Raw genomic sequence first — 26,525 nt, 5'->3', positions numbered from 1 at the left:
GCCATTTTACCTCAAAGCGGGCGGCGTGAGTCTTTCATTAGGTTTGCGATGCCATATGGTCGTCCCCTCGGTGGATGGACCGGCTTGTCTGGGACCTTTTGCAGGCGGACATTTGGGTGGTCTTTACAATAATTTGCACATCCTCGTTGGGAGGTTGAGATTCATGTAAGCAGAGTGCCGGGGCTTGTCGGCGCCCAGAGAACGGACTGCTAGGATCAGGCGGTGCACTGGAGTCGGCTTTCCTGGACCAGGACATGCAGGGCAGTTTCCCCCAAGACCGCCAAACAGTCTCCGTCCAGCCTTCCCCCAAAATACACCTTCCGGTAATCCCTGTGCACGGCGGCTGGGATTCATCCTCTTCTGCCCAGTGGGTAGAGGATTTAGGACTTTATTTAGTGCCGTTTAGAAAAGATTACCCCCTTAACTGCAGTGTAGCAACAAAAAAAAGACTATTGATAAAAGAGTACCCCAAACAATACTGAAAGGTTTAGCACATTTTAGGTGGCAAAGGCCAAAACACAACTGCACACAGAGCCAGTGAAATAAGACAATAATGGGGTACAGAGGATTGAAAGAGCTATTAGAACCGGAAGTTTGTGATAAGGTATAAGAATAAGAATGAATAAGTATGATTATGAAGAGTTGAGCAGCTGTTGATGAAACATGGCAATCCAATAATATGAGACTGACTTTTTTTCCCCCCCCGCTGACATCCAATCAGCATCCAACCCATTTAACACCACAGAAAGAGCTTAGAGTCACACCAGATATCTTTGTTTCAGGACACTGGGATGTATCCTCTAGTGATCTGCCGTTTCAAAAGGGACAAAAGTACCCAATCCTTTCAAACGGAGCCACAATGGGACGCCTCTCTCGCTCCCCTTTGTCCTGCGCTGGGTTCTGTTGGCATTTAACCCTCTCTTCATCTGTGACACCCAAGACCCGGCAAACCCCGGTCGGCTCAGAGACACAAAAGGGCCGGCGAGCCGAGCGCAGAGAACTCGGGTTTTACTCGAGCTTAACGATATTTAAGGGTTTGCGATTGTCCGGGTTGAATTCCCCAACGGACGAGCTCAAGGCCTTTTAAAAAAAAAAAACAGTATCAGAAAATAAATAGAAAGTGGGGACTGAGTGGTGCTCTATGGTTGTTGTCTTTGGATACTAGATGACGTCTCCATCTTATTACGTTCACACGGCTCTTAGAAAGGCCGAGGGCCTCAGCGTTGATACCGAGGCCTTCCAAGTTCTCCACACAAGCTCAGAATACTTGCAGGCGCTGGCACCTCCCTCAGAACGGGCATTAACAGTCGAGGTGTGCCACACGACACCACCTGCGACTGGCTTAACTTAAAAAAAAGATATCAACACTGCCAGATCATGCGATTGGCTCCTTCCCCTTCGTGACCCGAGTCTGCACTCTGCATCGCGGCTGGGGAAAAGTCCACACGGCCTTATCGTATCTTCACCAGGACGCCCAGCATGCCAGGACGCCCCCCCCCCCCCCCCCCCCCCCCCCCCCCACACGTATCAGAGCGCTGTTTGGAGAGGGAACAGCTCGTTGTGTACGAATCAGCTGTTGACTTAGGAGTTAATGAACTGCGTGTCAAGAAAGGAAATGTTGCGTCAACACAAAGCAATGCATGAACATGGCACGTGGACATATAAAGTCTTGGCGGTGTTACACTACAGTTCTCCAGGGGGCTGCAGTCCTACACCGATTTTAAATGTGAAATGTGAAAGAAGTCATGGCTGCAAGCCAAATCAACGCTTTCCTAAGGATGGGTTAAATGCAGAGAACAAGTTTCATGTACGCATGTCAAAAATATGTAATAATGGCCAATAAAATAGGGAATTTAAATGGAAAATTTACTCTTTTTGGGGGGGAAAAAGTTCTGAAATAGTTGGACTGTGGACCATTTGCAAAAGATAACAGTAGGCATGTAAGAAGGCCTTACCCGAAACCAACGGGTATTCAATGGCAATATACAGTAAAGAGGAAAGTGTGCTGGACAAAATAAGCTTTTAAGAGACATTTTTTTTGTGACAATTGCAAGTGAGTAAAGATATTTATTTTAGACCCCACAAACTTTGCTTTTAAACGTGAATCATTTCGCACACTGGCTCCAAGACAAAAGGGGGACCATTACCAAAAAACAGTCAGCATAACCTTTCCTTTGGAGTAAGAGAGGGAGAAGGTGGACGTCAACAATATAGATAGCGGGTCCATCCCGAGTGACAGAGGCAAATAATGGGCGATCGCTGGAGTACGCTCACGACCAGAGGACGTGTGAGACAAATATGAGCCGTCAGAGAACCAATACATGGCTACTTCCAGCCAACTGGCGTATGTATACGGCGCTCTAGCTCGCTGTGAGATGATCCCAAAGCCGCCGCCGGCGCACACACACACACACACACACACACACACACACACACACACACACACACACACACACACACACACACACACACACACACACACACACACACACACACACACACACACACACACACACACACACACACACACACACACACACACACACACACACACACACACACACACACACACACACACACCACACACACACACACACACACACACACACACACACACACACACACAGGAAGCAGCACCTGCTGAGGAGGCAACACACACACAGCTGCTCACATTAAGGCACATATCTGTTACTAAGCAACAGCAGTGCACAGAATTCCTCCATCTATGCCTCAAGAGTAGTGTGTGTGTGTGTAGTGTGTGTACAGTGTGTGTGTGTGTGTGTGTGTAGGGGGAGTTTTTCAGTGTGAGTATACGTGCTCTGCCCGTGGGTAGGTATGGATTGGTGAAATGGAAAGGGGACGTTTGCCAACCGTCACGGTGATTTCTGGTCGTCTGTTGACGTCCCAACACGAGACAAAAGGAGGGGTATCTGGGCATTTCAAAATCAACACACAGACATCTGAGATGGATTTTTACTGCATGCTGTGTTTGTGCATACCGGTACGTGGGAGGTGAGGGTTCGGGGGTCAGTGGAGAGGATCCAGCGTTGTTACAGTGTAAATATACAGCCCTCTGTCTGGACATCCACACAGTGCCATAGATAACATGGGATTTATGGCCGAGCAAAGAAATGATTGTATTGTAGGGGTATTATTTTGGTAACGGCTCGTCATTTTGATCACCCACTTCAAAACCAGAGTGATACGCGGCATCTTAAATTCAACGTTTGGGGATTTTGAGAGGAGTCTCACCACTGAGTTTTAACTTGTCCTAAACAGTAGCTTATCTCTTGTCCCGCTCCCCACTATCTGCTGCTCCTCTACAGACAGTGAAGAGGAAGTGGAGAAGAATGTGTTTGTGTTGCCCGTGTGATAGCATCACGTCTGCCCCTCAAACACAGGCTGTGGATGGGGGAGCGGGGGGGTAGATAGATAAAGGAACAAAGCTATGTTCGAACCAGTACAACCAAACCCTGAGGCAGAAGAAAGAACCTCTCCCCCAGCTTTGAGCAAACAATTGAGTTTCAGGGAGTCCACAACGAGAGCTTCTTTTGAAACGAGGCTTCAACTGGCATATTTTTTGGGGAAAAAACCTTCGAAGAATCCTCTCCAAATCCCCCCCCAGTTTCCTTTTCCATCTGCTCGATTGTGCTGCCATGGCTACCCCCCTCAGTGCGTTTCTTCCATTCTTTCTTGCCGTCGTTCCTCCGTGGCAGAGCGAGGCCTTCCTGCCGAACACAATAACGACGACTCGAGAGAGAGAAAGAGAGAGAACGTCACTGGAGGACGGACGGAAGCAGAGAGCTGGAAAAGCCCCAAAGGAGGCTTTGAGTAGATTTCTGGCAAGGCAACACCGTGAACTCAGCTTTCTCAGCCACTGGTGGGAGGACACGGGAAGAACCCCGTATCTCAAAAGGGAGGATGTGATGTATTTCATTACTAACGAGCATCGGATCTATGAAGACCTTCACACCCAACAATCTGGATATGGGCTTTAGAAAGTGGTCAGACATGGGACTGGCTCACCTGCACCAGTTATTTAATGAGGATAACCTCAAGACATTCGAGCAGCTGAAAAAAGATTTTGATCTTCCCAAAACCGATTTCTACAGGTACCTACAATTAAGAACTTTTCTAACAACACACAAAGAGTGGGGAAAGCTTGTGAAACGTACACCCCTAGAAAGGTTTTTAATCGAGATACAGATGGGGAATGAAGATAAGAAAACAATAAGTAAATTATATAGCATATTTCTATCTATGAATCTACATAATTCCCAACAGATAAAGCAGAGATGGGAAGCGGAAATGAACACGATCATTCCACAGAATAACTGGGAGGAAATGTGCACAGAGGCACACCTAGTTACAAACTCAAACACCTGGAGAGAATTTAAATGGAAAATAATCACCAGATTCTTCAGAACACCAGAAATAGTAGCTAAGATGGGCCCAACACATTCCAACCTGTGTTGGCGGAACTGTGGAAGCGCTGCCAATCATACACATATATTCTGGCTATGCCCTAAATTAAATACATACTGGAGAGAAGTCTTTGATGCCCTCAAAGAAATCTTCCAACAGGACATCCAACAAGACCCTACAGTAGCACTATTGGGAGCGATACCTGAAGGCCTGGATGGGAGGGCCAAAAAATACCTCCTAAACATATTACTCACAGCAGCATTGAAGGGTATAACCATCAGATGGTTAAAACCGGATCCCCCAACATACGACTTATGGATCCAAAAAGTATGGGACATCTATCAAATGGAGCGAATCACATATTCATTAAGGCTCCAGAAGCCTATCTTTACCAAACGATGGGGTCCTGTCGCAGCATTGTTACTACAATGATTGTTATTACTGAATGTTGCTCGGCCCTCTGGTTGAACTGCTCTTGTTAACTGTCTCTGGGCACACACACATCATACACAATCCTCTATGAAAAGCATATATAGCACATACACTCAGGAGTGGACAATCATTATTCAAATTAATTATTTTATTTCATTTGTATCATTTGTATTTAATTTCTATTTTATGCAATCTTTTCATTATCCTCATTTCTCCTCTTCTTTTCATTCTTGGAATGATCACCTTTGATGTTTGTTGTTCTTTATGTCTTGTACACTGTATCTGAATATCATGTGAACCAAGACATACAACTGAAAAATTGACAGGAAGCGACTGTATGAAAATACATATTGTTTGTTGTTGAAAACTAAATAAAAAAAAGTGAGTTAAAAAAAAAAAAAAAAGGAAGGATGTGAGCCACCACCAATCAGAATTTTTTTTTTTCCCATGACTACTTGTGGGCACAGGCTGTCTGCCTTACGTCACCGTTTCGGCCAAACGTCTCTCTTTCTCTCTCTCTCTCCCTCCAAATCACAAGACAAGCTGCTGCTCTGGGGAAGAAAGTTGGATCCGACACGTGTTACAAACAGAGGGGAACGAGTCCGGCCACAGTGTCGGAAAAACAGACATCCTTTATGTGATTCTCGAGCCCAGCTGAAACCGTCACTCTCCACATGCTTTGCATTCCCAGAGGGACTTAACTTGTCTGGTTTCCCCTGCAAGTTATCTCTCTCTCTCTCTCTTTTTTTCCCCTCTCTCCCTTTTTCTCTCTCTCTCTCTCTCTCTCTTCTGAGCGGGAAGGTTCAAAATTCAAACCTACTCCCTCCCCCTTTTTTCGACTAAACTAGTAATTCTTGTTCACAGGACAGAGAAAATATGAAAATATGCCCGAAGAGCAGAACTTAAAAACAAATAAAACAGTGTACAAATAGATGTCTCGGTTTTGCACATCCCATATAGAGCATGCAAAGTATTGCTGTAATAAAGGTCATATTTGTACAGTTGCAGAAGTGGGGGTGGAAACACACCAGGCACAGTCAGAAAGGAATGTCTCCAAGAAGAGGCCGCAAGAGCTGCATAAATAAATAAAAAGGTGGCAGTGCTGTGTGTGTGTGTGTGTGTGTGTGTGTGTGTGTGTGCGCAGCAGACTGCAGAGGAAGCATCCCCTCATCATTTTTGCAGTTTTGACCTTGTGGGAGGAAAGACAGATGCCTGTCCAAATGTCACAAGCAAAACCAAGTCCATGTATGAAATATTGCAGTGGTGAGAACTTACATGGTCAAAATATATATATATATATATATATATATATATATATATATATATATATATATATATATATATATATATATATTGCATTTTGTTTGGTAGCCCCTAACAAATGGCTGTGCCCCACATTAAGGTTCAGTGGTTTAGGGTTTGATGGGTAGAGCACGTAAATGCAAGATGAATTTTTTAGATTGGGTGATTTTTGAAACCCTACCTCCTTCAGCTGGTCCACCTCCTGCCGGACGGCCTCGTACTCGATCTCCAGGTCGTCGTACTGCTGTTTGAGCTGCTGCTTCTCCTCCAGCACCGCCAGCCCGTACTCCGCCGCCTGGATCTTCTCGTTCGTGGTCTCGCTCAGCTCCCGGGAGAGACGCTCGATCTCCGCCCGCACCCACTCCGGCGCGGCCTTCAGCGACCGCATCGCGTCGGGGTAGCCCTGCTCTTCTATGGACATGGTCGGCACCGGTGGACGATCGAGACCAACGTGCGCCGGGCTGGTCTGCGACAAGAGGCGGAGGGGTGGTGGAGGAGGAGGATGTTCGGGGCGTCTTCAGGCGGTGTAACCTTGAAGGTGAAGCGGTTGCCTTAAATTCGTCGGTATTTAAATTGCATGATTGTTACGCTTACGTTTCTGGTGGCCGTTCTGCTTTCTTCGGTCATGTAGATGACGCTGTGTTGTTATCTCCGACGGGGGGAGGGAGGGGGGGGAGCTCGTCGTTATCTCCTAAAATTGCTCCATCGTTAGGGGTCCTGCGCTTCCTTCACCTCTCCCCCGGCTTGTCGGAGCAATCGCGCCGGAGCTGGAGTACCAACTGCCAAGACCAGAGAGAGGATAACCAACTTCTGGTTTGTTACTTTCAAAATAAAACTCATTTATGGATACATGTGGAGAAATATGGCTTCAGAGCGTACGTTGTTGTTAATTTAATGTGCTTTAATTACTTTCTAAAATGACGATATCGATAAATGTACAGGAGAATAATAATGTGTGTAAAAATATTTAAGTGTCAGAGCTCTCGTATTTTATTTTGAAGGCCCAACCTATTAGCTTCCGTTGAATGCATGTCATCATCACCGGCTTTTTTTAAACAGCTGAACCGTCCGTTGAAATGATAGGCAGCTACGCAACCAGCTGGGACAGCGCCTTCACGGGGCCGCAGTGCTTCTCGGGAAATGTAGTACGTAATAGTACGTAAAGCCAAACAAAACGGGTTGTCGACGCCAGGAACGGAACTCATTTCCCAGCAGGCTTTGTTTCTTTGCCGATGTGGAGCGCGGAAATCTGTTCCCGAGCCGTTTGTTGTCATAGAATGAACAGACGCCAAACGTATCTCTGCTGCCATCTGTCGGAAACGTTGATGAACTCATATAATATATATATATATATATATATATATATATATATATATATATATATATATATATATATATATATATATATATATATATATATATAATTCAAATGCAAGATGTGCACACGTATTTTATAGTGTGTTATTATATTTTATATATATATATATACACATATATACATACACACACACACATATATATATTTATATATATATATATATATATATATATATATATATAATTATTATTATTATTATTATATTGCTACCATTAGGCGATTTAAGTTTGATTACTCAATAAATACCGATTACATTTACGGCTTTAGATCACATCACACAGATAATAAACCCAAAGCACCACGTGCTTTATGACAGGTTCACGAGGCACGTTTCGTGCCAGGATATTCGTTTCCCCCTTGTAACTATGAACATTGGTAACTTGTCTGTATTAATATTTTCTTCAGCATCTGCATCCTGTGATTAATTTACAGTACGTATCTTAACAGTCAAACATCATTTGCAGGTAGTCCATACTTTATGATAAACAGTTTCTGGTTTACATGCATTTTCTTTCCATTCATTTTTTAGTTTACAACGTGCCATTTGTTTCCCATATTATGGGTCCCATGTGGAAAACACGAGGAACAAAATCCCATTCTTGATTCTTAACCGGTTGGATGTTAACGTAATGTTGTATATTAAATATTCTTTGTTTGTTATTGTACCTTTACTCAAGTTCAGAGTAAAGGTATTACTGTGGCTCTGGTGTTGATGATTTTAGGGAAAGTATCAAAGACCTTGATAGATGCGACTACTTATATGTATTACCAATAAGTGGCATAATACACATCATGTAATCAGTTCAAATGAGATAACAGGATTTATGATGCATCTAAAATATACACAATGGGCATATTCTAAATTCAGGTACAGATTTGAATCTGTCCCTCTTCACTACAATGTCAGCCTCCGAATGCTGACCACGATCGACTGATCTCGCCCCACTAACTCTAACCCGCTTTAGCGAAGGTGTCACGTAAGCCAATCAGCTTCTATCGACTTGCTCTCCACGTCACCGAGGTCCCACTATTTGCAGGAGAGACTCAGAGGCTCCGTTTCAGAAAGCCTCTCACAAAAGTCCCAAAATCTGTTCCCAAGTTATGCACAACATGCAATATGATTTAGACGAGTTGGGAATCCGGTCAGGCGGACATGTTTTACCTCATGACAACATGTGCATTAATAAACAGATACAATATATATTGCATCTCATAACAGTCCAGCAGACGGTGATGGAGGCTGCAGTATGACTTTTTGTTGAGGGGTGGGTGCTCTATTTTACGCCTGTACAGTAATACGATTAGCAGTCTAATCCAGGAGGAGTCCGGATTACCCCCTAACCCCCCCCACAGAGCAGCAGACAGCAGAAACCAGTTCTTGGAGACAATTGCAATACTTTTCCAACACATTCTTCGGGGTTAATTTATTCACATCCGCATGCTTGATCTGTCACCCTCGGGTGGGATAGACAAAAAGGAGCGCAGAGGGTCCTGTGAGGTTTTTTTTTGCCCCCTCCCCGGCCACACGGGGATAATCCGAGAGGAATCAAATCAAGCAAGGCTACGAGGATTGACTTTCTACAGAGCAGGAGAGCGTCAGCGCTGGTGGATGTCGGTGACAACTGTTGGCAACTGCGTCGGGGGCAGAGCTCGTTTCCGTGGATGTGGACTCCGGGCATCTCGTCTCACTCACTGCAGGCAAGTCAGGGTTTCATTTTTATCTTCTATCTATGGGGGTTGTTTTTATTGCTGGAGTGGAATTTCCTTTGTCAGAGAATTCTAATTATGTTGTTTATTTGTCTTGGAGGAGGACAACAAATGTTGTCAACTGTGATGTCAAACTGGCAGCTAAGAAGAGACAATCCTTTCAAATGGATTACGTCTGCTTTACATGTGACCTTTGAGCAGAATGTGCTTTTGTATTTCGATTCTCTCGTCCAAAAATTATGAAATTCAGAGCTCTGGTTATTCATGAAAAATGTATTTTGCTGACTGTTGGGAAGCTGCTTATTGTATTTTATGCTGTACGGCACACTTATATATTAGTGTGTGTGTGTGTGTGTGTCCAGGCTCTGCTATGACTGTGGATGGGAGTTTAAGCGACTGTTTATATGGCACTGTATGCAAAGACGAAAGGTGGAGCTCTGATGGAATACAGTAAGTGAGGATGGTAGATGAGAGCCCACGAGGTAGTTTACAGATTCACCAAAATGCCACGTTTAAAAAAAATAAAAAAAATAAATGCATTTCTAAATGTGCCAGATGAGAGGCTATTTTTAATGTAATGCCCTGATGTAATGCCGGGTCAGGATTAGACACCTCTTTAAGTGAGCACTAACCACAAATTATCCTAATCATTCAGGTGTTACAGACCAACCTCATAGCGTCAGCTATATTTAAAATACAATTGAACAGATCAATTCTATTATTACAATTTTAGATTAAAGCCCGTCTAATATCAGATTTGCTTTTCTTCTCCAGTCAGAGCCCCCAGGGCGAAGTACACGTTGGTGGGAGAAGCTTTACGTTACGTCATTCCGGGACACGTGCAATGCTCAATCGGCTGCGGAGGGCTAGCCTGCAAGTTCGACAACCCGAGTTACTGGAGTGATACGGAACAGGCCATCAAAGGCCTCTACTCGTCCTGGTACACGTGCTCACTTCTTTATCCTTTGCGACAGCACACGACGAAAACGTGACAAGCGATCCATTTCAGTACTCACACCCCCCCCCCCCCCCCAGCTCACCTTTGCTTTCGTTTCAGGGTTTCCGACCATCTCCTCGCGATGTCCAGACCCTCGACGGAAACCATCGAGAAGTACGACATCATCGACCAATTCAGAAGGTATGCGCGCTGTTCTTTTTTCAGCCACCTGACTTGAGATCGCTCAGCGCCCTGAGAATGAGAATAATCACCCCTGTGGATGTCTCTGTCTGTGCGTGTGTGCGTGTGTGTGTGTGTGTGTGTGTCAAAAGGTATGGTATTAAAACAGTGATCAACCTACAGATACCCGGTGAGCACGCCAGCTGCGGGAACCCTCTGGAGCCAGAGAGCGGCTTCTCGTACCGCCCGGAGGTCTTCATGGAAAACAACAGTACGAATCCCTTTACACGCTAACCCTTGTTTTTATTATACATATACATATATACATATATTTATATATTGTTTTTTAAAACTAAAATCCTCTCACCATTTCAGTTTATTTCTACAATTTTGGCTGGAGTGACTACGGGGTGGCCAACCTCACCACGGTGCTGGACATGGTGACGGTCATGGCCTTCGCGCTGCAGGAGGGGAAGATCGCGGTCCACTGCCACGCCGGTCTCGGCAGAACAGGTAGATCTGTGTGTGGGGGGGGGGGGGGGGGGGGGGGGGGGGGTGGGGGACGCCGCCGGTCTCGTCTCTAGTCCGAACAACACGACGCCCCGATGACCCGGTTTTCCCTTCCTTCTACGCCCCCCCCCCCGCAGGTGTGCTGTTGGCGTGTTTCTTGGCCTACGCGACCAGGTTGAACGCCAACCAGGCCATCTTGTACGTCCGCGCCAAACGCCCCAACTCCATCCAGACCCGAGGTCAGCTGCGCTGCGTCAGAGACTTCGTCCAGTTCCTCGCCCCTCTGAGGAGCGTGTTCTCCTGCGCCGAGCCTCGGTTCAACCCGGTCACCCTGTCCCAGTACCTGAACCGCCAGAGACGCATCCTGCACGGCATCGAGAGGAAGGAGCTCAAGCACCTTCCGAAGATCGTCCGGCTGGTGTCTAGGCTGCTGTTGGACATCGCGGAGAACCGGCAGGTGATCGAGGAGGACATCCTGGAGGCGCCCGATATCCACGACATCGAGATGACCCTCAGCGTCATCGAGAAGATGGGCCCGGAGTTATTCACCAAGGAGCCCCGCTTGCCCGGCGTGCCCACGCTGCCCAGACATTTCAACGAGCCGCCCATCTTCTACCATCGCAAAAGCCTGAGCTACAGCGAGTCGGACCTGAGGCGGCTGGGCTCGCAGCTCAACCTCCTCGCGCAGCAGCAGCCCCCCATGTCGCGGAGCAACGTGGAAATGTCCATCACCCCGCCCGAGACCGCCGGCCCGGCCCCCGAGCGTCGAGGCTGGGAAGGCAACGTGTCGGACATCTCACACGGCTCCTCGGGCTCGCTCTGGCAAATGAAGAACGTGGAGAACCAGAGCGACGGCTCCATCCTGCTGAGGAGGAGGCAGCGGAAAACCATCCAGCGCAGCGAGTCCGTCGGAAACGACGAACCCGCCAAGAGCGGTACGATGCTGTCCCGGTGGAAGGCGGAGCAGAGGGGGGAGCCGGAGACGAACGGGGAGAAGCACGGAGAAGAGGAGCATTCGGAGGTGCCCTTCATCACCCTGCAGACAGAGTTGTCCCTGGACGCCAGGAGGCTTCTCGTGGCGCACGCACTGGCAGTGGACCTGTTTCTCGATGGGGAAGAAGAGCAGAATAACAAAGTCTTGGCCTGGCAGGTAACTGAGCTACACCGGCGACGTGGCGGTGTGTGTAGAGACGCAGTAGAGTATGTAACGGGGGTTTGGATCCCATTTCCTGTATCTAGAGCCGTGGGAATGGAGATTGGTGTGTCAACTCTGACCTTGATCTGCATCCGTGTACTTTAAACGCTCCGAAGAAGCTAAACAAGCAAGTATCTTGTCCTCCTTGATGTTGAAACATTGACATTTATTAAACAACAAAAGGGAGCTTTCTTAAGTAAAAGTGCAACAACCCTCATAAATTGACACCTGCAGGTAGCATCAAAAAGAGCGATTCCAAAGATGCTATAAAAAGGAAAATCCTGAATGAGTGGCCTCGGGCACATGCAGACGGGGTCTAACACCACGACTGGCCCAATGTGTGCAGGCCGAGCTGAACCAAGGCGGTTGCTGGGACAGGCTGTGCACGGAGCAGGATCCCTTCATCCTCAGTGGGCTCATGTGGGCGTGGCTGGAGCAGCTTAAACAGCCGGTGGTCTCCGTCCAGGAAGCCGAGGCCCTGAAACCCGCCGACGCCGACGCTCAGAGCGTCCTCGACGCACTGGACCAGGTCAGTGAGTTCTGTGGCAGCAGCAGCAGCAGCAGCAGCAGCAGCAGCAGCAGCCTGGTACCGCTGAGGCGACCTTTAACCCTTCGCTTTTCTTTCATCTCTTCCCCAGGCCTCCAAGCAAACATTAACGTGCATACTAGATTGTATGGCTCACATGCTGGCGGTACCGGAAGAGGTGGAGACCGCTTTCCTGAATCGTACCATCAAGGCTTTCACCTGGGTGAGAAAACCAATGCACCCAATTCTGATGAATCAGCTAAAATATTTTAAAAAAAATTGAATTCCCTGTCATTGGGTTTTTGTTCCAGCAAACCTGAGAGTCTCGTTTGCCTTTTGGGCAGGTGGAAAACAACTCGGAGGATGCAGGCAAAGTGTACGAGTCCATGACCGCGGCCCTACGGTGCGTCCTCAAGGACATGAGGCGTTTGGCCCTCGGCGCGGAGGCGTGAGAGAGGCTCTTTTTTTTGTGCCTTGTGACAAAAATTATTTCATATGTAATAGCTATTTTTTTTCCCCAAGATCTCTCCTTTATTTTCTTTTGTAGATTTGGGCTAAATAAAAAAAAACGTATGGTACGCAGATTATTTTCTCGAATACATAACTAACATGCCTCAGTATTTTCTTACCTCAGTAGTGAGTGGAGGTAACATATTGAAGAACATATTTTGCAAGCCTTAAGAGCATTACCCCGCTTATACCTTTTACATACTTTATTCAGTGTATCAATGCCTTTAGCGTGTCTCATCTTTTAACAAGGAGATAAACCACAGAACACCAGGATGTCTGCACAGTTCATAATAAAACGCACACGTTCCTCCTTCCGGTGGGTCGTGATGACGTGCTCTGCGGGTCAGGAGGTGAACGAATACGCCTTCAAGACGTCTCTCCCGTCGCTCCCTTCGGCCGAGGCCACGATGCTGGAGTAGTCGCAGGCGACGTGCGTGAACCCTCTGGAAAAAAAAAACAAAAACAGGGCAAACGGGTAAAAAAATAAAAAATAAATAAAAAGAATGAATGAATTCAGGCTGTCGCATTGACGCGGCAGCTTGTTTGAGACGGCGACGCGGTACCTGGACACCGTGTGGGAGCCTCCCAGCAGGTGGTACCGGCTCTCCAGGGTCGACCCGGGGCCTCCGTCGCTCCTCCACGTCAGCACTCGTAAGGAGAGGTCCTGAGAGGCCGTCACCACGCGAAAGTCATCCTGCACACGTGGAGAGACAAGTTATTTCAACAGCGGGGTGCAAGGGATGTCTTTTTGAGTCGCAAATGAGAAGAAAAAAAAACAACAACCCACCACACACATGGAGGAGATGGGCATCGTGTGCTCTTTGAAGCTGGCCAGCAGGGCTCCGGTCAGGGAGTAGACCCGCAGCTCCGGACCGGATGCCAGCACCAAGCGGTCGCTGTCCTTGGCCTCCAGGAGGATGTGCGACGACCATCGGTTCAGCGTCAAGGGGAAGGTCGCCACCTCCTGGACTAGGATGGGATTCACAAATCATCACCAGCACAAGCGAACGGACATATTTAAAAAGGGGAAAGAAAATCAAGCTTTTAAACCCCTAAAATATAGATTTCAGGATGCACTATATGGGGATATTGAGTTGTGGACATGTTTCTTACATATTTTCAAAAACTCTCTTGTCTGTCTGAATAAACCTGTATGCTGGTTTAGTGTCTGAATAGATGCCGTGTGTATTCCTCCATGGATTGAGCTTTTAGAATCATTTATAGTATTTATATAGCAATTAGACCTGTTTAATAATAAAAAAATAATAATTTCCACTGGAAATTCTTTTTTTTAAAATTATAAACAATTTAAATATATATATATATATAATAATAATAAAAAAAGAGGAACATTTAGTTTCCACTGGAGATTCTTTTTTATTATAAACAATTTAAATATATATATATATATATTAACAATTTAAATATATATATATATATATATATATATATATATAGAAAAAAATAATAAAAAAGTGGAAACTTTCATTTCCACTGGAGATTCTTTATTTTTAATTATAAATAATTAAAAAAAATATATATATAGAATAATAAAAAAAAAAGAGGAACCTTTAATTTGTGGAAATTAAAGTTTTTTCTAATTATTAATTTTTTAATTATTATTAAAAAATGCCAGTCATCCGCGTAAATAAGCCAAATGCACAAAGACACAACGATGGCATCGAGCCGTCTTTGTACCGGCAGCTTAGTTAAATGGTGGATTTTCCTGGAATGATTCACCGGCTGCAATGTTTCTAACGGCTAATATTAGATTCAGCAGCACATTCGGAGCACATCTCCGTCCTCACCCTGGATCGATGACTTGTACTTTGTCTTTTTCACGCCGACGTCGAACACGCTGAGGACTTTGTCGTGTGTCCGCTCGCCGTGGTGGACGACGGCCAGCCTGGCGGGCTGAGAGGGGATGAAGACCGCCGCCTGGCAGCCGGCCACCGGCACAGACTGGCACAGGGGGTCTTCGTCCTCAGACGGCGAGGTTAAACTCTCAGTGTAGACCACCTGCCAACAAAACAAACAGAAATCTACTGAACGTGCACGTTTTCTTTCTACTGAACGTACACGTGCACATCATACCGTGCACATCGTACCTTTGGACTCAAATCGCTGCTGTCCTTGGTTCCAGCAGCGATCCACTTCCTGTCCGGTGAAACTAGCAACGCGTTGACTTTAAAGCTGTCGCACACCGCCACGCTGGACTTTTTAGTCAAAGCCGGGTCGGCTAGTGTGCACACGGATCCCTGACTGGTTCCGACCTGGAAGAGAAGTATCAGGAGTTACTTAAATATGTAATATTATAAAATGCTGAAATATTTCCAGAGATTCGGGCGTTCCTTACGGTCAGAAACCAGTCGTCGTGGATGTTGTACTGTAGTAGTGTGCAGTGTGGAGACCCCGTAGAGAAGGAGGCCACCTCCTGGCCGGTCTGAGCCCGCCAGGTCTTGATGAGGCCCGCGGAGTCCGCCGTGATCACGACTTCGCGCCGCTCGTCACTCACCATCGCCGTCAAAGGGGCCTGCGAGGGACTGCGCCACAGAACTTCACCCTGAGGGGGAACCAAAAGGGGCATCGCGAGGTCAAGGCCTCGGGGACAACGTGCATTCCAGTAGCGAGCAGAGGGAACTATCGGGGGAAAGTCGAGCTTTGCGTGTTTTCTGGGGCATTGTCATACAAATCAATTCAGTTGCGGATGAAAAACAAAATAAAAATGTAGAAATTTGGATGGAGGTAGATCGATTTTCAATCCAACTCTGCGTCCAAACAAGCATTGCTACTTAAAGGAACAGTGTGCCGGGATTGGCTCGTCGTACTTGTGCTGTGATTGGCTCGTCGTACTGTGCTGTGATTGGCTCGTCGTACTGTGCTGTGATTGGCTCGTCTTACTTGTTGCCTCCACTATTCTGCTCATTCTGCTCCCGGGAGAAGTTAGCCTTCAGGGCTTCCTGCCAGAAAGGGTTTATTTTAAACACACAATCTTTTCCTAAACCTAACCAAGTAGGTCTGTTGTCTTAACCTGAGGCTATATACACTCAACCAATCCCAAGCGCAGGAGTACTAGCCAATCACAGCACAGTTAGGATGGGACTAGACGGACCACTCTTCACAGAACAACAAACAAACCAAACACTGGCTTTAGAGAGGTTCTGCCACCAAAGTTCTAGACAAATGTTTTGTTGGTTGTAATCAGCAACCTCACCTCTAGATGGCACCACATCCTCCACTCACACACTCTGCACCTTCAAGGTGATTTACACTGAGGATGCAGGAGGATAGACACGCCTTACATTATGGATGTCCCATGCTCGGACTGTGCCATCGGTAGAGGCGCTGCACACCGTGGAGCTGCAGTTCCAGATGTCAGGGTGCTGAGCTGAATTCCCCTTCAGGTACGCAAACCCGACCACCCTGCCTGAAGGGTAGCACGTGAAGATGTAAAAAAGAAAAAAAGAAAAAAGGAAAGACAGAGAGAAGAGAGAGAGAGAGACAGCATACCTGTGTGTCCTCTGAGGCTTTTGCAGGTGTAACCTCCCGACTTGCCTTCCGTCATCTTCATCTCCAAGTGGCACCGTCGAAGGAAGTACCTCTTCCACGAGTGGTTCACCTGTTCACTGCCCAAGACGGCGATGTTACAGAAGCTCCAGCGCTGCAGACTCATCCTCCTGAGCGCAGGAGTCAGACATTCAGGGATGTTTCCACAGCAGAGACGCACCGAAACCCAAATGTATTTATTCGTTACACTTTGTTTTACAAAGCTATAGGAAGTCACGCCCCATGTTGCCTTCGCACACAGAAGAATAACCCTGGTCTCTTCTCACACAGTGAGGCATACACAGTTTATGAATTACACACGGGTGTCGATATCCTTATTGGGCGATACGCAAAGCCCAGGACCGAAGAAGTCGGATTGGAACATCATCATTCTTTAAAAAGAGGTGATTGATGATCTTAATCCGGTCACCATGAACACCCTGTAGCCCACAGGCGAACGGAATATTCATACGTAATATTCATACAGCCAAGAGTCCGTGGAGACATTCCTGAAGAAAGAAAATCCTCTATTCATGTTCTTTTTTCATGAATTTATGTTTGAGTTAAAACAATGGAAATGTGCTTAGAGTTCAGCATTCTGGAGTCTTGTTGTTGTTGTTGTTGTTATTCGTTTGTGTATAAAATGAAGAAAAACGGTAACACACAGCACGCAGTCTCCCGGGAATGTCACCACAATACTACAAATATATTAATATTGCAATACTTTCATCAGAGGGCCACATATGAACCCCTTCGACTAAAGCGATGACTTAACAGAGATTTATTTAAATTGAAATATTGGATAAATTGCAAAATTCACAAGATAAGAGATGGGAAGTGAACACATCTCACCTCCATAGCCAAGGACTCTCTGCGGCTCCATTCCAATCCTAAAAGCACATCATTGTGATCAGACAGGAGAGTTATGAATAAGCTCTTACTGCGCACGAGCCACTTCCGCGAGGCGAGGCACTCCCTACCTTACACACGGCGGAGGCGCGCATCAAATCCTCCTCGGCCAGGAAAGTGAACGTGTGAATGAGGCAATCGCTGATCAAGTGTGGGTGATGGGGGTCCATACTGGCATCGATAACGTCGCGCGCCCCCCCCCCTCACCAACTATCACCCGTCAAAAGTTACAGGGGGAACAGGTTCAAACTACGGAAGGCATGCAGGGACAGGAAGGTTTGTTTTTCGCCTTTTTAAACCCGCGCGATCTCCTCTTCCGCCACCAGGTGTCGCCATTGTAAAAGCTAGGGGGCCATCCAGAGACACGTGCCGGACAGGGACGCACGGCAGGGGGAAGCGCGCACCAGATATACAACCGAGAAGGGGATGAATTCTACTTTTCAATATGAAAACAAAAAATATATATATATGTGTTAAATATCACAAACGTGTGATGTCACCTCGGCGAAAAGAGGGGCATTCAAGGCTATTTTTGATTTAATTATGAATAATAAAAGAAACAGAAACGAAAAGTCTGTGCTTTTTGTTTTAAAATTGTTGTATTTTAAACTTTTTTTCATGCTTTAAAAAACAAAAACAAAAAAAAGTAAATCCAGTGAAGCAAAACTGGTAACATAAAAAAATAAAATAATAACGCTATGGCCACATTGGGTTGAGCCCTGACCCACTTAATAACCATGAGAAGCCATCCCAATCAGTCAAGGTGAATTCACAGCACAGGAGTGTGTGTGCGTGTATGTATGTGCGTGTGTCTCTCTCCAGTGTGTGTGTGTGTGTGTGTGTGTGTGTTGAGACTCAGCCCTGGCGGGATTCTTCAGCAGGGCCTCATGTCTCCTGTGAACACGCCCCAGATAGATGAGCCAGATATATAGCCCAGACCTGCGGGTAGCAGAGGAACTGTGAGAAAGACGGAACCGCACTTGCTCACCCCGAAGGGTTACCTGTGACACCCTCGCCATGACAAGGAGGCCCAGCGGAACGGGGCCACGTACAGGGACTTTGGATCATAACATAACCGGCAATTTGTAAAAAAAAAAAGAAAAAAGAAGAAGTTGTTTTTTTCCCCTCTCTCTCTGTTTTTTTTTAAAATGCCTTTCGTCCTTTTGGAGTCCCTCTGGAGTTACCTGTGATCCACCGGAGAACACGCGAGTTCTTCCTCCGCTCTGCAGATCGTTGCATGAAACTGAGCGCGCGGCCGCAATGAGTCGGAGAACACGACGCTGGATGCTAAGAGCTCTACTTTGTCTGGGGATTGTTTATTTGAAAATCGGGTGAGCTGCGGCTTGTTTGCCTCCACACTGGTTTGTTGTCGGTGATTCTCAAACACACACGCGCACGCACACGCGCGCACGCAAAAAAAGGGGAGACTTTTAGCAGAGAGACTTTTATCTTTTATGTGTTCCATATTTGTTTAAAAGCAGGCAGGTGATTTTTTAAATTTTTTTTATAATCGACTAATGAAACATTATGTATCTCAGTTAGACTCGTGGCAACTCTTCATTATTACCATTAATGACATGTCCATCATTATAGCTTTAAATGACGCTAATTAAAAGTGTCTACAACTTTATTTCACTTAAATAATTAGATGTGTTCTTCCAATATCTCTTCTAAGGTGAAACTAAAAATGTTGTTGATAATTTACTCATTATTACACATAATTACTTCATGTACATTATACTATAGAGAAATCCATTTTCCACACATTTCATGTTGGATTATGACAATCTCGGCTGGTATTTAATAAACTAAACAGTGGAAACGGATATTTAAAAAAAAAAAAAAAAAAAAAAAAGGTTATGTAAACACTGTAGGGATTAAAATCAATTTAAGATAACAATCTAAGAATGAGGGGGTTAAAGAAGTTGTTCTCAGTCGTATCCATCTTCCATTCACAGTGGCTTCTCGTCGGTGGTGGCCCTAGGTGCGAGCATAATCTGTAACAAGATCCCCGGTTTGGCCCCCAGACAGCGGATTATCTGCCAGAGTCGCCCCGATGCCATTATCGTCATCGGAGAGGGAGCCCAAATGGGCATCAACGAGTGTCAGTTTCAGTTCAAAAACGGCCGCTGGAACTGCTCTGCGCTCGGGGAGAGGACGGTCTTCGGCAAAGAGTTGAAAGTGGGTATGTTGCTGTCTGTTAACGTTTGTTCATTTACCCTAACCCCCCCCCCCCCCCCCCCCCCCCCGCCCTCCTCCCGGTAGTTAGCACAATATATCCAACACCTTGCACTTCCGTGCGTAATGTGTGCGCATTGTGCGTAAAATGCGCACACATGTCTCCATCTCTGGCTCTGTTGTGATTTTTTTCCTAAAAAAAAAAAACCCAATTACTATTCGCAAAGAAAATCCAAGATTTAGGCAAAAAAAATCTGTGAATTTAAAATTATGACTACATGGAAAAAAAAAAAGTTTTTAATGGCATTGACATGCATCCTTTCCCACGTCTTACAAAAATAAAAAATAAAATCTAATAGCGGATGCTTTTTAATCTCCGGTCAACACCAGCTTATTGTGCACATTAAATGATCATCTGCAGTGAATTATTGCATCCACAGCACAAGGAGTCAGTGTCATTTACATCAGGCCTTTTGCTCCAGACTCTTCATTGAGTGGGGCTTTTTCTATAAAAGCTCTCTGCAGCCAGCACGGTAACAAAGCTCCAGTGAATGTTGGCAGCCTTTTCTTTTCAAGCCCGGCGGAGTCTCCGGAGGCACATTTTCACTCTTTATCCCGCCCGGTGATGGGTGCTGTGGGCTCTCGCTGCGAGGACTTAGATCTTACCACGGGTATAAGTTACAGCGAGGCAGAGGGAAGCCAGACCCATGGACGTAATAAATTAGAGAAACAAATTAGTTCAAATCGGTGCTCCATGCTGCTGAGACGAAAGAGCGGATGAACTTTAGGGGATGCTGAAGTTTTGTGGCTCGTCTATGAACTGCGAAGTGGATCAAAGATATCGATAACAGGAACACCGACTGTAATGATATTTCTTTATGGCAACAGTGGAGCTTGATAACCACAGAAGACGCCTCGCAAAAAAAAAACAACACTTAGATTGAAATCGTTTTAACATATTTGATATGTTCTGTCAGAACTATGGTAAACAAAGAATCCAAACACAATGGTCCGTAGCTTGGACCGGCTGTTTGAGAGGGAGAAAGGATTATCTCTCTTTTGACAATCTGTTCCTTTATGAATGAGTTGTGGAGCTCATCGAGGAGTCCCGGTGTGTGCTTCCAACACTGGAGTTGAAGTCCTGTGGCGCGCGGACAGCCGTACCGAATAGATTGGTTTCACTCATCAGATTAGCGTGGAAGGCCAAGTGTTTTAAAAAAAATGAAAGCCATTGTTGATGCCCGGGAGCGGAGCGAGCTCGCAATTGTTCTTAAAAGCGAAGGAGGCGCGACCCCGTGAACTGACTATAATCCTCACGGGGGAGGAGGGGGGGGGGGGGGGCAACGATGCAAGGTGCATCAGCTCTGAGCCATTTTAGGCCTCGACTGCAGTGGAACTTTGTAGTTACACTAAGCCGTAGGAGGTTAGGTGCATGTACAGGGGGGTGGGGAGAGGGATGAAAGGGGAAACAAACATGGCAGAAGAACAGCGAACTGGCACATCGAGTTCAGCTCAACCGGGGCGTTCGGATTCTTCTTCTTCTTTTCTGTTTTTTTTCTTCGTCCACTCTCGTTTTAAGATGTTCCACCTCCTCATTACAAGGTGAGGAAGAATTCGTACCATCCCTTGTGCGGTGAACTCATGCACTCGGCACTGCAGGGGAAAAATTAACAACGGTGCAGTCAGAACTGACAGACACACCTTCTTTTTTGGCTCGGAGCCCATCGCGGCTATAAAAACGTCCATATAATTGATGCCTCAATATGAAGTTTTTTTTTAGTTTTTTTCTTCTTCTCAATGGATAAGGGCACACACACACACACACACACACACACACACACACACACACACATCTAAGATGTTTATCAAAAACATGGCAGCTCTGCACAGTGAGCCGGGTGGCAGGAGGAGAGCACAGTGTAGATATGTTTGTTTGTTTGTTTTGAACAAAGACACGAGGAGATTATGAAGTAATGCTGGATGTTATAACCATGAACATCAGAATATGCTACTTGTTGATCGTGAATATGAATATAACATTATCGGATGTTTTCACATTGGATTAGATTGTTGTATGAAGCTCTGAATGCTTCTTCTTGGACCGGAGCTCTTTGCTGCATGAGTCCTGTCAGATTAGCCTTTTAGTCATTTGCAGATATTTCCCTGTGCGCGTGTAAATGATTTGCGAGCTGGACTTGGTGGGAGATAACAGGCAGGATGAAGATCCTGATGTCGGGGCCTTATGAGTTTGCACAGAACGGGCACAGTTTCAGGAGCGGATCGATAGCCCTTCCTTGTCGCCAGCCCTCTTTATTCATGCTGCGCTTTGTTGACTGTACCGCCCGGCGGCCATTTTGGTTCACGGGCAGGACAGTTTCCAGGTCAGGTTTCCAAACACTGCAGCCCTTGAGTGAATACGTCAGCCCCGACCGCGATACAAGCACACACACCGTTAATAAGTAATCTTACGTACTTATTGCATTTCCCTTAAACTGGAGGAGAAACACCACCGTGACATTCTCCATTTTAAAAAAAAAAAGAAAAAAAAAACTCTCCTGCAACATGTTATTCATCCCCTCTTTTGTCCCCCCTCCCTCTCTGCTCCGCTAGGTAGCAAGGAGGCTGCGTTCACCTACGCCATCATCGCAGCAGGGGTGGCCCACGCCATCACGGCGGCCTGCACGCAGGGCAACCTGAGCGACTGCAGCTGCGATAAGGAAAAGCAGGGCTTCTATAGCAAAGACCAGGGCTGGAAGTGGGGCGGCTGCTCGGCCGACATCAGCTACGGCCTCGGCTTCTCCAAAGTCTTCATCGACGCCCGGGAGGTCAAACAGAATGCCAGGACGCTCATGAACATCCACAATAACGAGGTGGGACGCAAGGTAAGTGACGAGCAGCAGGGTTACATGTCTCTTTGGCCGGCACTGCGGCTTTATCATTTATTTATTTATTATTTATAATATATACATGTATATATATATTAATATATATATATATATTAATATATTTAAATATATATATGATTTATATATATATATATATATAATATATACATATATATTAATATATAAATATGTATATATATATATATAGAAATATATATTATTTTTGGTTCCCGTCAAGGCACAAAGAATCTAAGCAAAGATTAAAAACTAAACTAGTTTAGGCCTGAACTGTCTTTTGCCACGATGTGGTGTTGGTTACGGGTGTTGCAATGTATCTGTGTGCAACAGAGATATAAAAAATAAAGGAAATATTGATATATTAATAATAAACATATGATAATATCATGTAAATGTACCAGGGGCCAGTGAAATCATGTCCAGTCCCCTTTTCCAGTCTCACTTCTCGTACAGTACCGGTCGCAAACTCTCTCCGTCTCCTGCAGAGTCGAAACGCCAACGTCAACTAAAGTTAAAGATGAATTTGACTGATGGGCGCTAAAATTGTGCCCGAGATATATCGTGATTAAAAATCCGCATTGCGAATCCTCTTGGCCACGAGAATCGCGCGGTGATCACCGGATATCGTGACGGCGCTCTAGCGCCAGAAGATCTGGGCAGCGAACAAGCAGCGGAATAAAAGGCTGCTTTTATAAGGGAAGAGCGGACTAAGTGGTCGGGTTTGATTACAACCCAGATCTCTGCACTGGAAAACAGATCCACACTGCCCCCCACCCCCCCCAAAAAAAACAGCATCAGCTGGGTACACGGTTACCGTGGCAACCCCCCACCTATACAATCGGATGCAATGTGCCTGTACATGCACCGCGGGGGGGGGGGTTCCATCATCACTGAGGGACTCTGTTGCTGTGTAGTGCATCGGATCTTCATAAAGTGACACGTCTATTCCATTATACCTTTGCAATTGGCCTCGCGAAAACGAGAGACAACAACAACAACAACAACAACAACAACAAGGTCTTTTCTGCATGCACGGCTGCAGAGCACTGCGGGCTGACAAAGAGACTCCAGGAAGTCTAGAGGTCGAGAGGAATAATGTGCCAAACAGTCAAAGTCAGGTTGGAGTAAGTGGAGAATAGAGAAGCAGCGTTGCCCAAGTTTACACACACACACACACACACACACACACACACCCCTCTCTCTCTGTGGCTCACTGTGCCAAATAGCCTGATTCACACAACCAACTCGTCCATCCCAACGCCGGCTGAAAAGACCATTTTTCCCACATGCGTCTCGGGAGCATGAATCCAAATTGGCTTATCTGGACGGCTAAATTGCCTCCCAGTGGGGGGAGTGTGTGTGTGTGTGTGTGGGGGGGGGGGGGGGGGGGGGGGCAGACTTGGCTACTTCTTCTTTTCGGCGAATAAAAAAAAAAGGCCTCTCTGTTTTTGATCGTACAACACCCCCACTCCTCCTCCTCCTCCTCCGTTTATGCTAATCACCAGCGGTGACACCGGGGTCGACGGCGGCCGCACAAAGGCCGTCACAAGTGTCGGTCACGGGAACTACTGACGAGTTGAAGCCGAGCGGCTCGAGGGAAACGCTGGTTTCTCTTTGCCGCTTGTTCACACCGTCCGTATTTTACACAGTTTACTCGTAAACGTCGCGCGTCGCGCGCACAACGACGACGACGACGACGACGACGAGCATTTCAGCTGAAAGGAAATTGGAATTGACCTTGTTGCTAAAGGGAATTCCAGTTTCAGTCAATGGCACTTCTCATTGTCAGCAGCGCAGGCTTTAGCGGTAATCCTCGTCACTCGGCGCCTTGTGCAGTCACTCTTGACATGTGTGTGTGTGTGTTGTGTGTGTGTGTGTGTGTGTGTGTGGTAACCACACACACACAAAAAAAAGACTGACATCTGAGACGTTATTTTTGGCTTCTGTGTGTACGGTATCACATGTTTTTATCTCCAACCGCGGCGTAATTGTCAGTCACGTTGTTGTTTAGGGGTCGGCTGTAGATCACAGGAGGGGGGGTCGTCCCGCAACCGCAAGGTAGCAGGTTCGATCCCCGCTCTCACTCACATAGTTGCATCTCGAAGTGTCCTTGAGCAAGGCACTGAACCCCCAGTTGCTGACTAAGGAAGGGTCAAATGCAGAGAAAACTTTCCCCACTGTGGGATAAATAAAGTGTACATTATTATTATTATTATTATTATTATTATTATTATTATTAAGTTCCACATTTGTCTCGAGGTGCAGAAGTTGAAATAGGAATTGACAGTTTGAATTCCACCGGGGGTTCAGAATACTTGTTTAATTTAGAAAAATAAATGGAAAGCAATTCATTTAGCAGGTAAAAATCCTTATTATAGTAATTGTTTTTTATAATCCAGTCCGGCTGATATTACTCCATCACCAGAGTCTGTCTGTATCGCTCTTATTTTGATACGTTGTTTTTCTGTTATCTAGGTCCTGGAGAAGAGCATGCGACTGGAATGCAAGTGTCACGGCGTCTCGGGCTCCTGCACCACCAAAACCTGCTGGACTACACTCCCCAAGTTCCGCCAGCTGGGCTACATCCTCAAGGAGAAATACGCCCACGCCGTGCACGTGGAGCCCATCAAAGCCAGCCGCAACAAGCGCCCTAAATTCCTCAAGATCAAGAAGCCGTACTCCTACCGCAAGCCCATGGACACGGACCTGGTGTACACGGACAGGTCGCCCAACTACTGCGAGGCCGACGCGGTGACGGGCAGCCTGGGCACGCAGGGCCGCTTGTGCAACAAGACGATGATGCAGCACATCAGCGGCTGCGACCTGATGTGCTGCGGCCGCGGGTACAACACGCACCAGTACTCCCGCGTCTGGCAGTGCAACTGCAAGTTCCTGTGGTGCTGCTACGTCAAGTGCAACACCTGCAGCGAGAGGACAGAGGTGTACACGTGCAAATGAGAGTATTTATTGGACGGTGTGTGTGTGTGTGTGTGTGTGTGGGAGTTATTGTCTTGTGTGTGTGTGTGTTTGCGGACAAACTGGAACTGTTGAACTCTTTTTACATGACGGCTGCGCTCGCTACACACGAGGAGGAAGTACTGTGCCAGCTGAGGAAGCTGAAGACGCGTAGGGGGGAGGGGGGGGGGGGGGGGGGTCGTGATTCTTTTGCGCTCCTTGCCCCCCCCCCCCCCCCCCCCCACCCCCCCTCCTTCTCCTCGAACCGGTGTCGGAGATAAAAAGAAAGCGTGTGATTAAAACGCCGTTTTAAGGGGAAACCGTACCCTGGCACGTGGGAATCGGGTGCCTAAAGAAAAGTAAGCTATGTGGACATTTAGGAAATGGACTTTGAGAGTGATGGTGGACGCTCTGCTGTGTAAATGAGCCCCCGACAGCCATTTGGAATATTTAACATACTGTATGTAGAGAATGAAAATAATTAATATTAATTTATTCTATGAAAAAAAAAAATAACTACTGATTTTGTCCATTATGGATAACTAAATGTTGGGTTTTTAGTTTATTAAAAAATGCTATATTAAAAAAAAAAAAAAGACAACCTGTCCACACTCTTGTTAACACACTGGATTTGAATGAATTTACCTGGAATAATAATAATAATGTGGTTTTTTTTTAGAATAATGTTGCTCCAGATGAAACCGCTGCAGGCCGCTTATGTTGACCTCCTGACCCTCGTGAGTTTAGTCTTCCCCTCTGTTCGCTGCTAGTCTGGAGAATCCCACTTGTTGAGGTCAAAAGGTCGCCGTTGCCCGAGCCAAGCGGGACTTATCCACTGATAATAAATTTTAAAAAACTAAAACAGGCACATTTTTCCACTTTTGGTAAATATTGGTTCATAGAGTATATTTTGTAAAAGCCTATTTTTATAT

The 26,525-nt window shown here is 46.2% G+C and overlaps 4 protein-coding genes across 6 annotated transcripts in view; 2 read left to right on the top strand and 2 right to left on the bottom strand.

The window, feature by feature from the left end:
• Window positions 1–6,937, bottom strand: part of LOC117733934 (protein bicaudal D homolog 2-like) — a 37,648-nt gene extending 30,711 nt beyond the window's left edge. For both annotated transcript variants that reach the window (XM_034537890.1, XM_034537888.1), the window contains exon 1: window positions 6,341–6,937. In XM_034537890.1, coding sequence (XP_034393781.1) covers window positions 6,341–6,580 — 240 coding nt within the window. In that variant the 5' untranslated portion in view covers window positions 6,581–6,937. The remainder of the gene's footprint in view (window positions 1–6,340) is intronic.
• Window positions 6,938–7,815: 878 nt separating this feature from the next.
• ptpdc1b (protein tyrosine phosphatase domain containing 1b) lies at window positions 7,816–13,077 on the top strand. 2 transcript variants are annotated; one of them, XM_034537909.1, is made up of 10 exons: window positions 7,816–9,235; window positions 9,607–9,694; window positions 10,019–10,184; window positions 10,302–10,382; window positions 10,514–10,632; window positions 10,737–10,874; window positions 11,009–12,021; window positions 12,413–12,595; window positions 12,705–12,815; window positions 12,937–13,077. In XM_034537909.1, the coding sequence occupies exons 2-10, from the start codon at window positions 9,649–9,651 to the stop codon at window positions 13,042–13,044; spliced, it is 1,965 nt and encodes a 654-aa protein (XP_034393800.1). In that variant the 5' UTR covers window positions 7,816–9,235; window positions 9,607–9,648; the 3' UTR covers window positions 13,045–13,077. The 2 variants fall into 2 exon arrangements, with proteins under 2 accessions (XP_034393800.1, XP_034393801.1); XM_034537910.1 differs by having other exon boundaries at window positions 12,904–12,995.
• A 204-nt stretch (window positions 13,078–13,281) lies between these two features.
• On the bottom strand, window positions 13,282–17,869 carry fbxw12 (F-box and WD repeat domain containing 12). Its single transcript, XM_034537941.1, has 10 exons — window positions 17,629–17,869; window positions 17,501–17,538; window positions 16,613–16,779; window positions 16,405–16,529; window positions 15,459–15,665; window positions 15,211–15,375; window positions 14,911–15,121; window positions 13,890–14,071; window positions 13,666–13,796; window positions 13,282–13,545 (listed from the first exon to the last, which is right to left on the bottom strand). Exons 1-10 carry the CDS (start codon window positions 17,725–17,727, stop codon window positions 13,446–13,448), a joined length of 1,425 nt encoding a protein of 474 aa, XP_034393832.1. The 5' UTR covers window positions 17,728–17,869; the 3' UTR covers window positions 13,282–13,445.
• An 878-nt stretch (window positions 17,870–18,747) lies between these two features.
• Window positions 18,748–25,744, top strand: LOC117733985 (protein Wnt-7a). Its single transcript, XM_034537991.1, has 4 exons — window positions 18,748–18,888; window positions 19,516–19,742; window positions 22,346–22,617; window positions 25,114–25,744. Exons 1-4 carry the CDS (start codon window positions 18,818–18,820, stop codon window positions 25,594–25,596), a joined length of 1,053 nt encoding a protein of 350 aa, XP_034393882.1. The 5' UTR covers window positions 18,748–18,817; the 3' UTR covers window positions 25,597–25,744.
• Window positions 25,745–26,525: the final 781 nt, after the last annotated feature.

The sequence above is a fragment of the Cyclopterus lumpus genome, chromosome 7, assembly GCF_009769545.1.
Source record: "Cyclopterus lumpus isolate fCycLum1 chromosome 7, fCycLum1.pri, whole genome shotgun sequence".
In the NCBI taxonomy this organism is placed as follows: domain Eukaryota; kingdom Metazoa; phylum Chordata; class Actinopteri; order Perciformes; family Cyclopteridae; genus Cyclopterus; species Cyclopterus lumpus.
The sequence above is the reverse complement of the archived record's forward strand: the minus strand, read 5'-3'. Positions and strand labels throughout refer to the sequence as shown.

Bases quoted from the DNA above. Each gene is read 5' to 3' on its own strand.
- LOC117733985 (XM_034537991.1), top strand. From the start codon at position 18,818: ATGAGTCGGAGAACACGACGCTGGATGCTAAGAGCTCTACTTTGTCTG. The intron at 19,743-22,345 runs GTATGTTGCTGT...CTGCTCCGCTAG, and splicing joins CGGCAAAGAGTTGAAAGTGG to GTAGCAAGGAGGCTGCGTTC. The intron at 22,618-25,113 runs GTAAGTGACGAG...TCTGTTATCTAG, and splicing joins ATAACGAGGTGGGACGCAAG to GTCCTGGAGAAGAGCATGCG.
- fbxw12 (XM_034537941.1), bottom strand. From the start codon at position 17,727: ATGGACCCCCATCACCCACACTTGATCAGCGATTGCCTCATTCACACG. The intron at 16,530-16,612 runs GTATGCTGTCTC...GCTACCCTTCAG, and splicing joins AAGCCTCAGAGGACACACAG to GCAGGGTGGTCGGGTTTGCG. The intron at 15,122-15,210 runs GTACGATGTGCA...TTTTGTTGGCAG, and splicing joins GCAGCGATTTGAGTCCAAAG to GTGGTCTACACTGAGAGTTT.
- ptpdc1b (XM_034537909.1), top strand. From the start codon at position 9,649: ATGGCACTGTATGCAAAGACGAAAGGTGGAGCTCTGATGGAATACA. The intron at 10,633-10,736 runs GTACGAATCCCT...TCACCATTTCAG, and splicing joins GGTCTTCATGGAAAACAACA to TTTATTTCTACAATTTTGGC. The intron at 12,596-12,704 runs GTCAGTGAGTTC...TCTCTTCCCCAG, and splicing joins TCCTCGACGCACTGGACCAG to GCCTCCAAGCAAACATTAAC.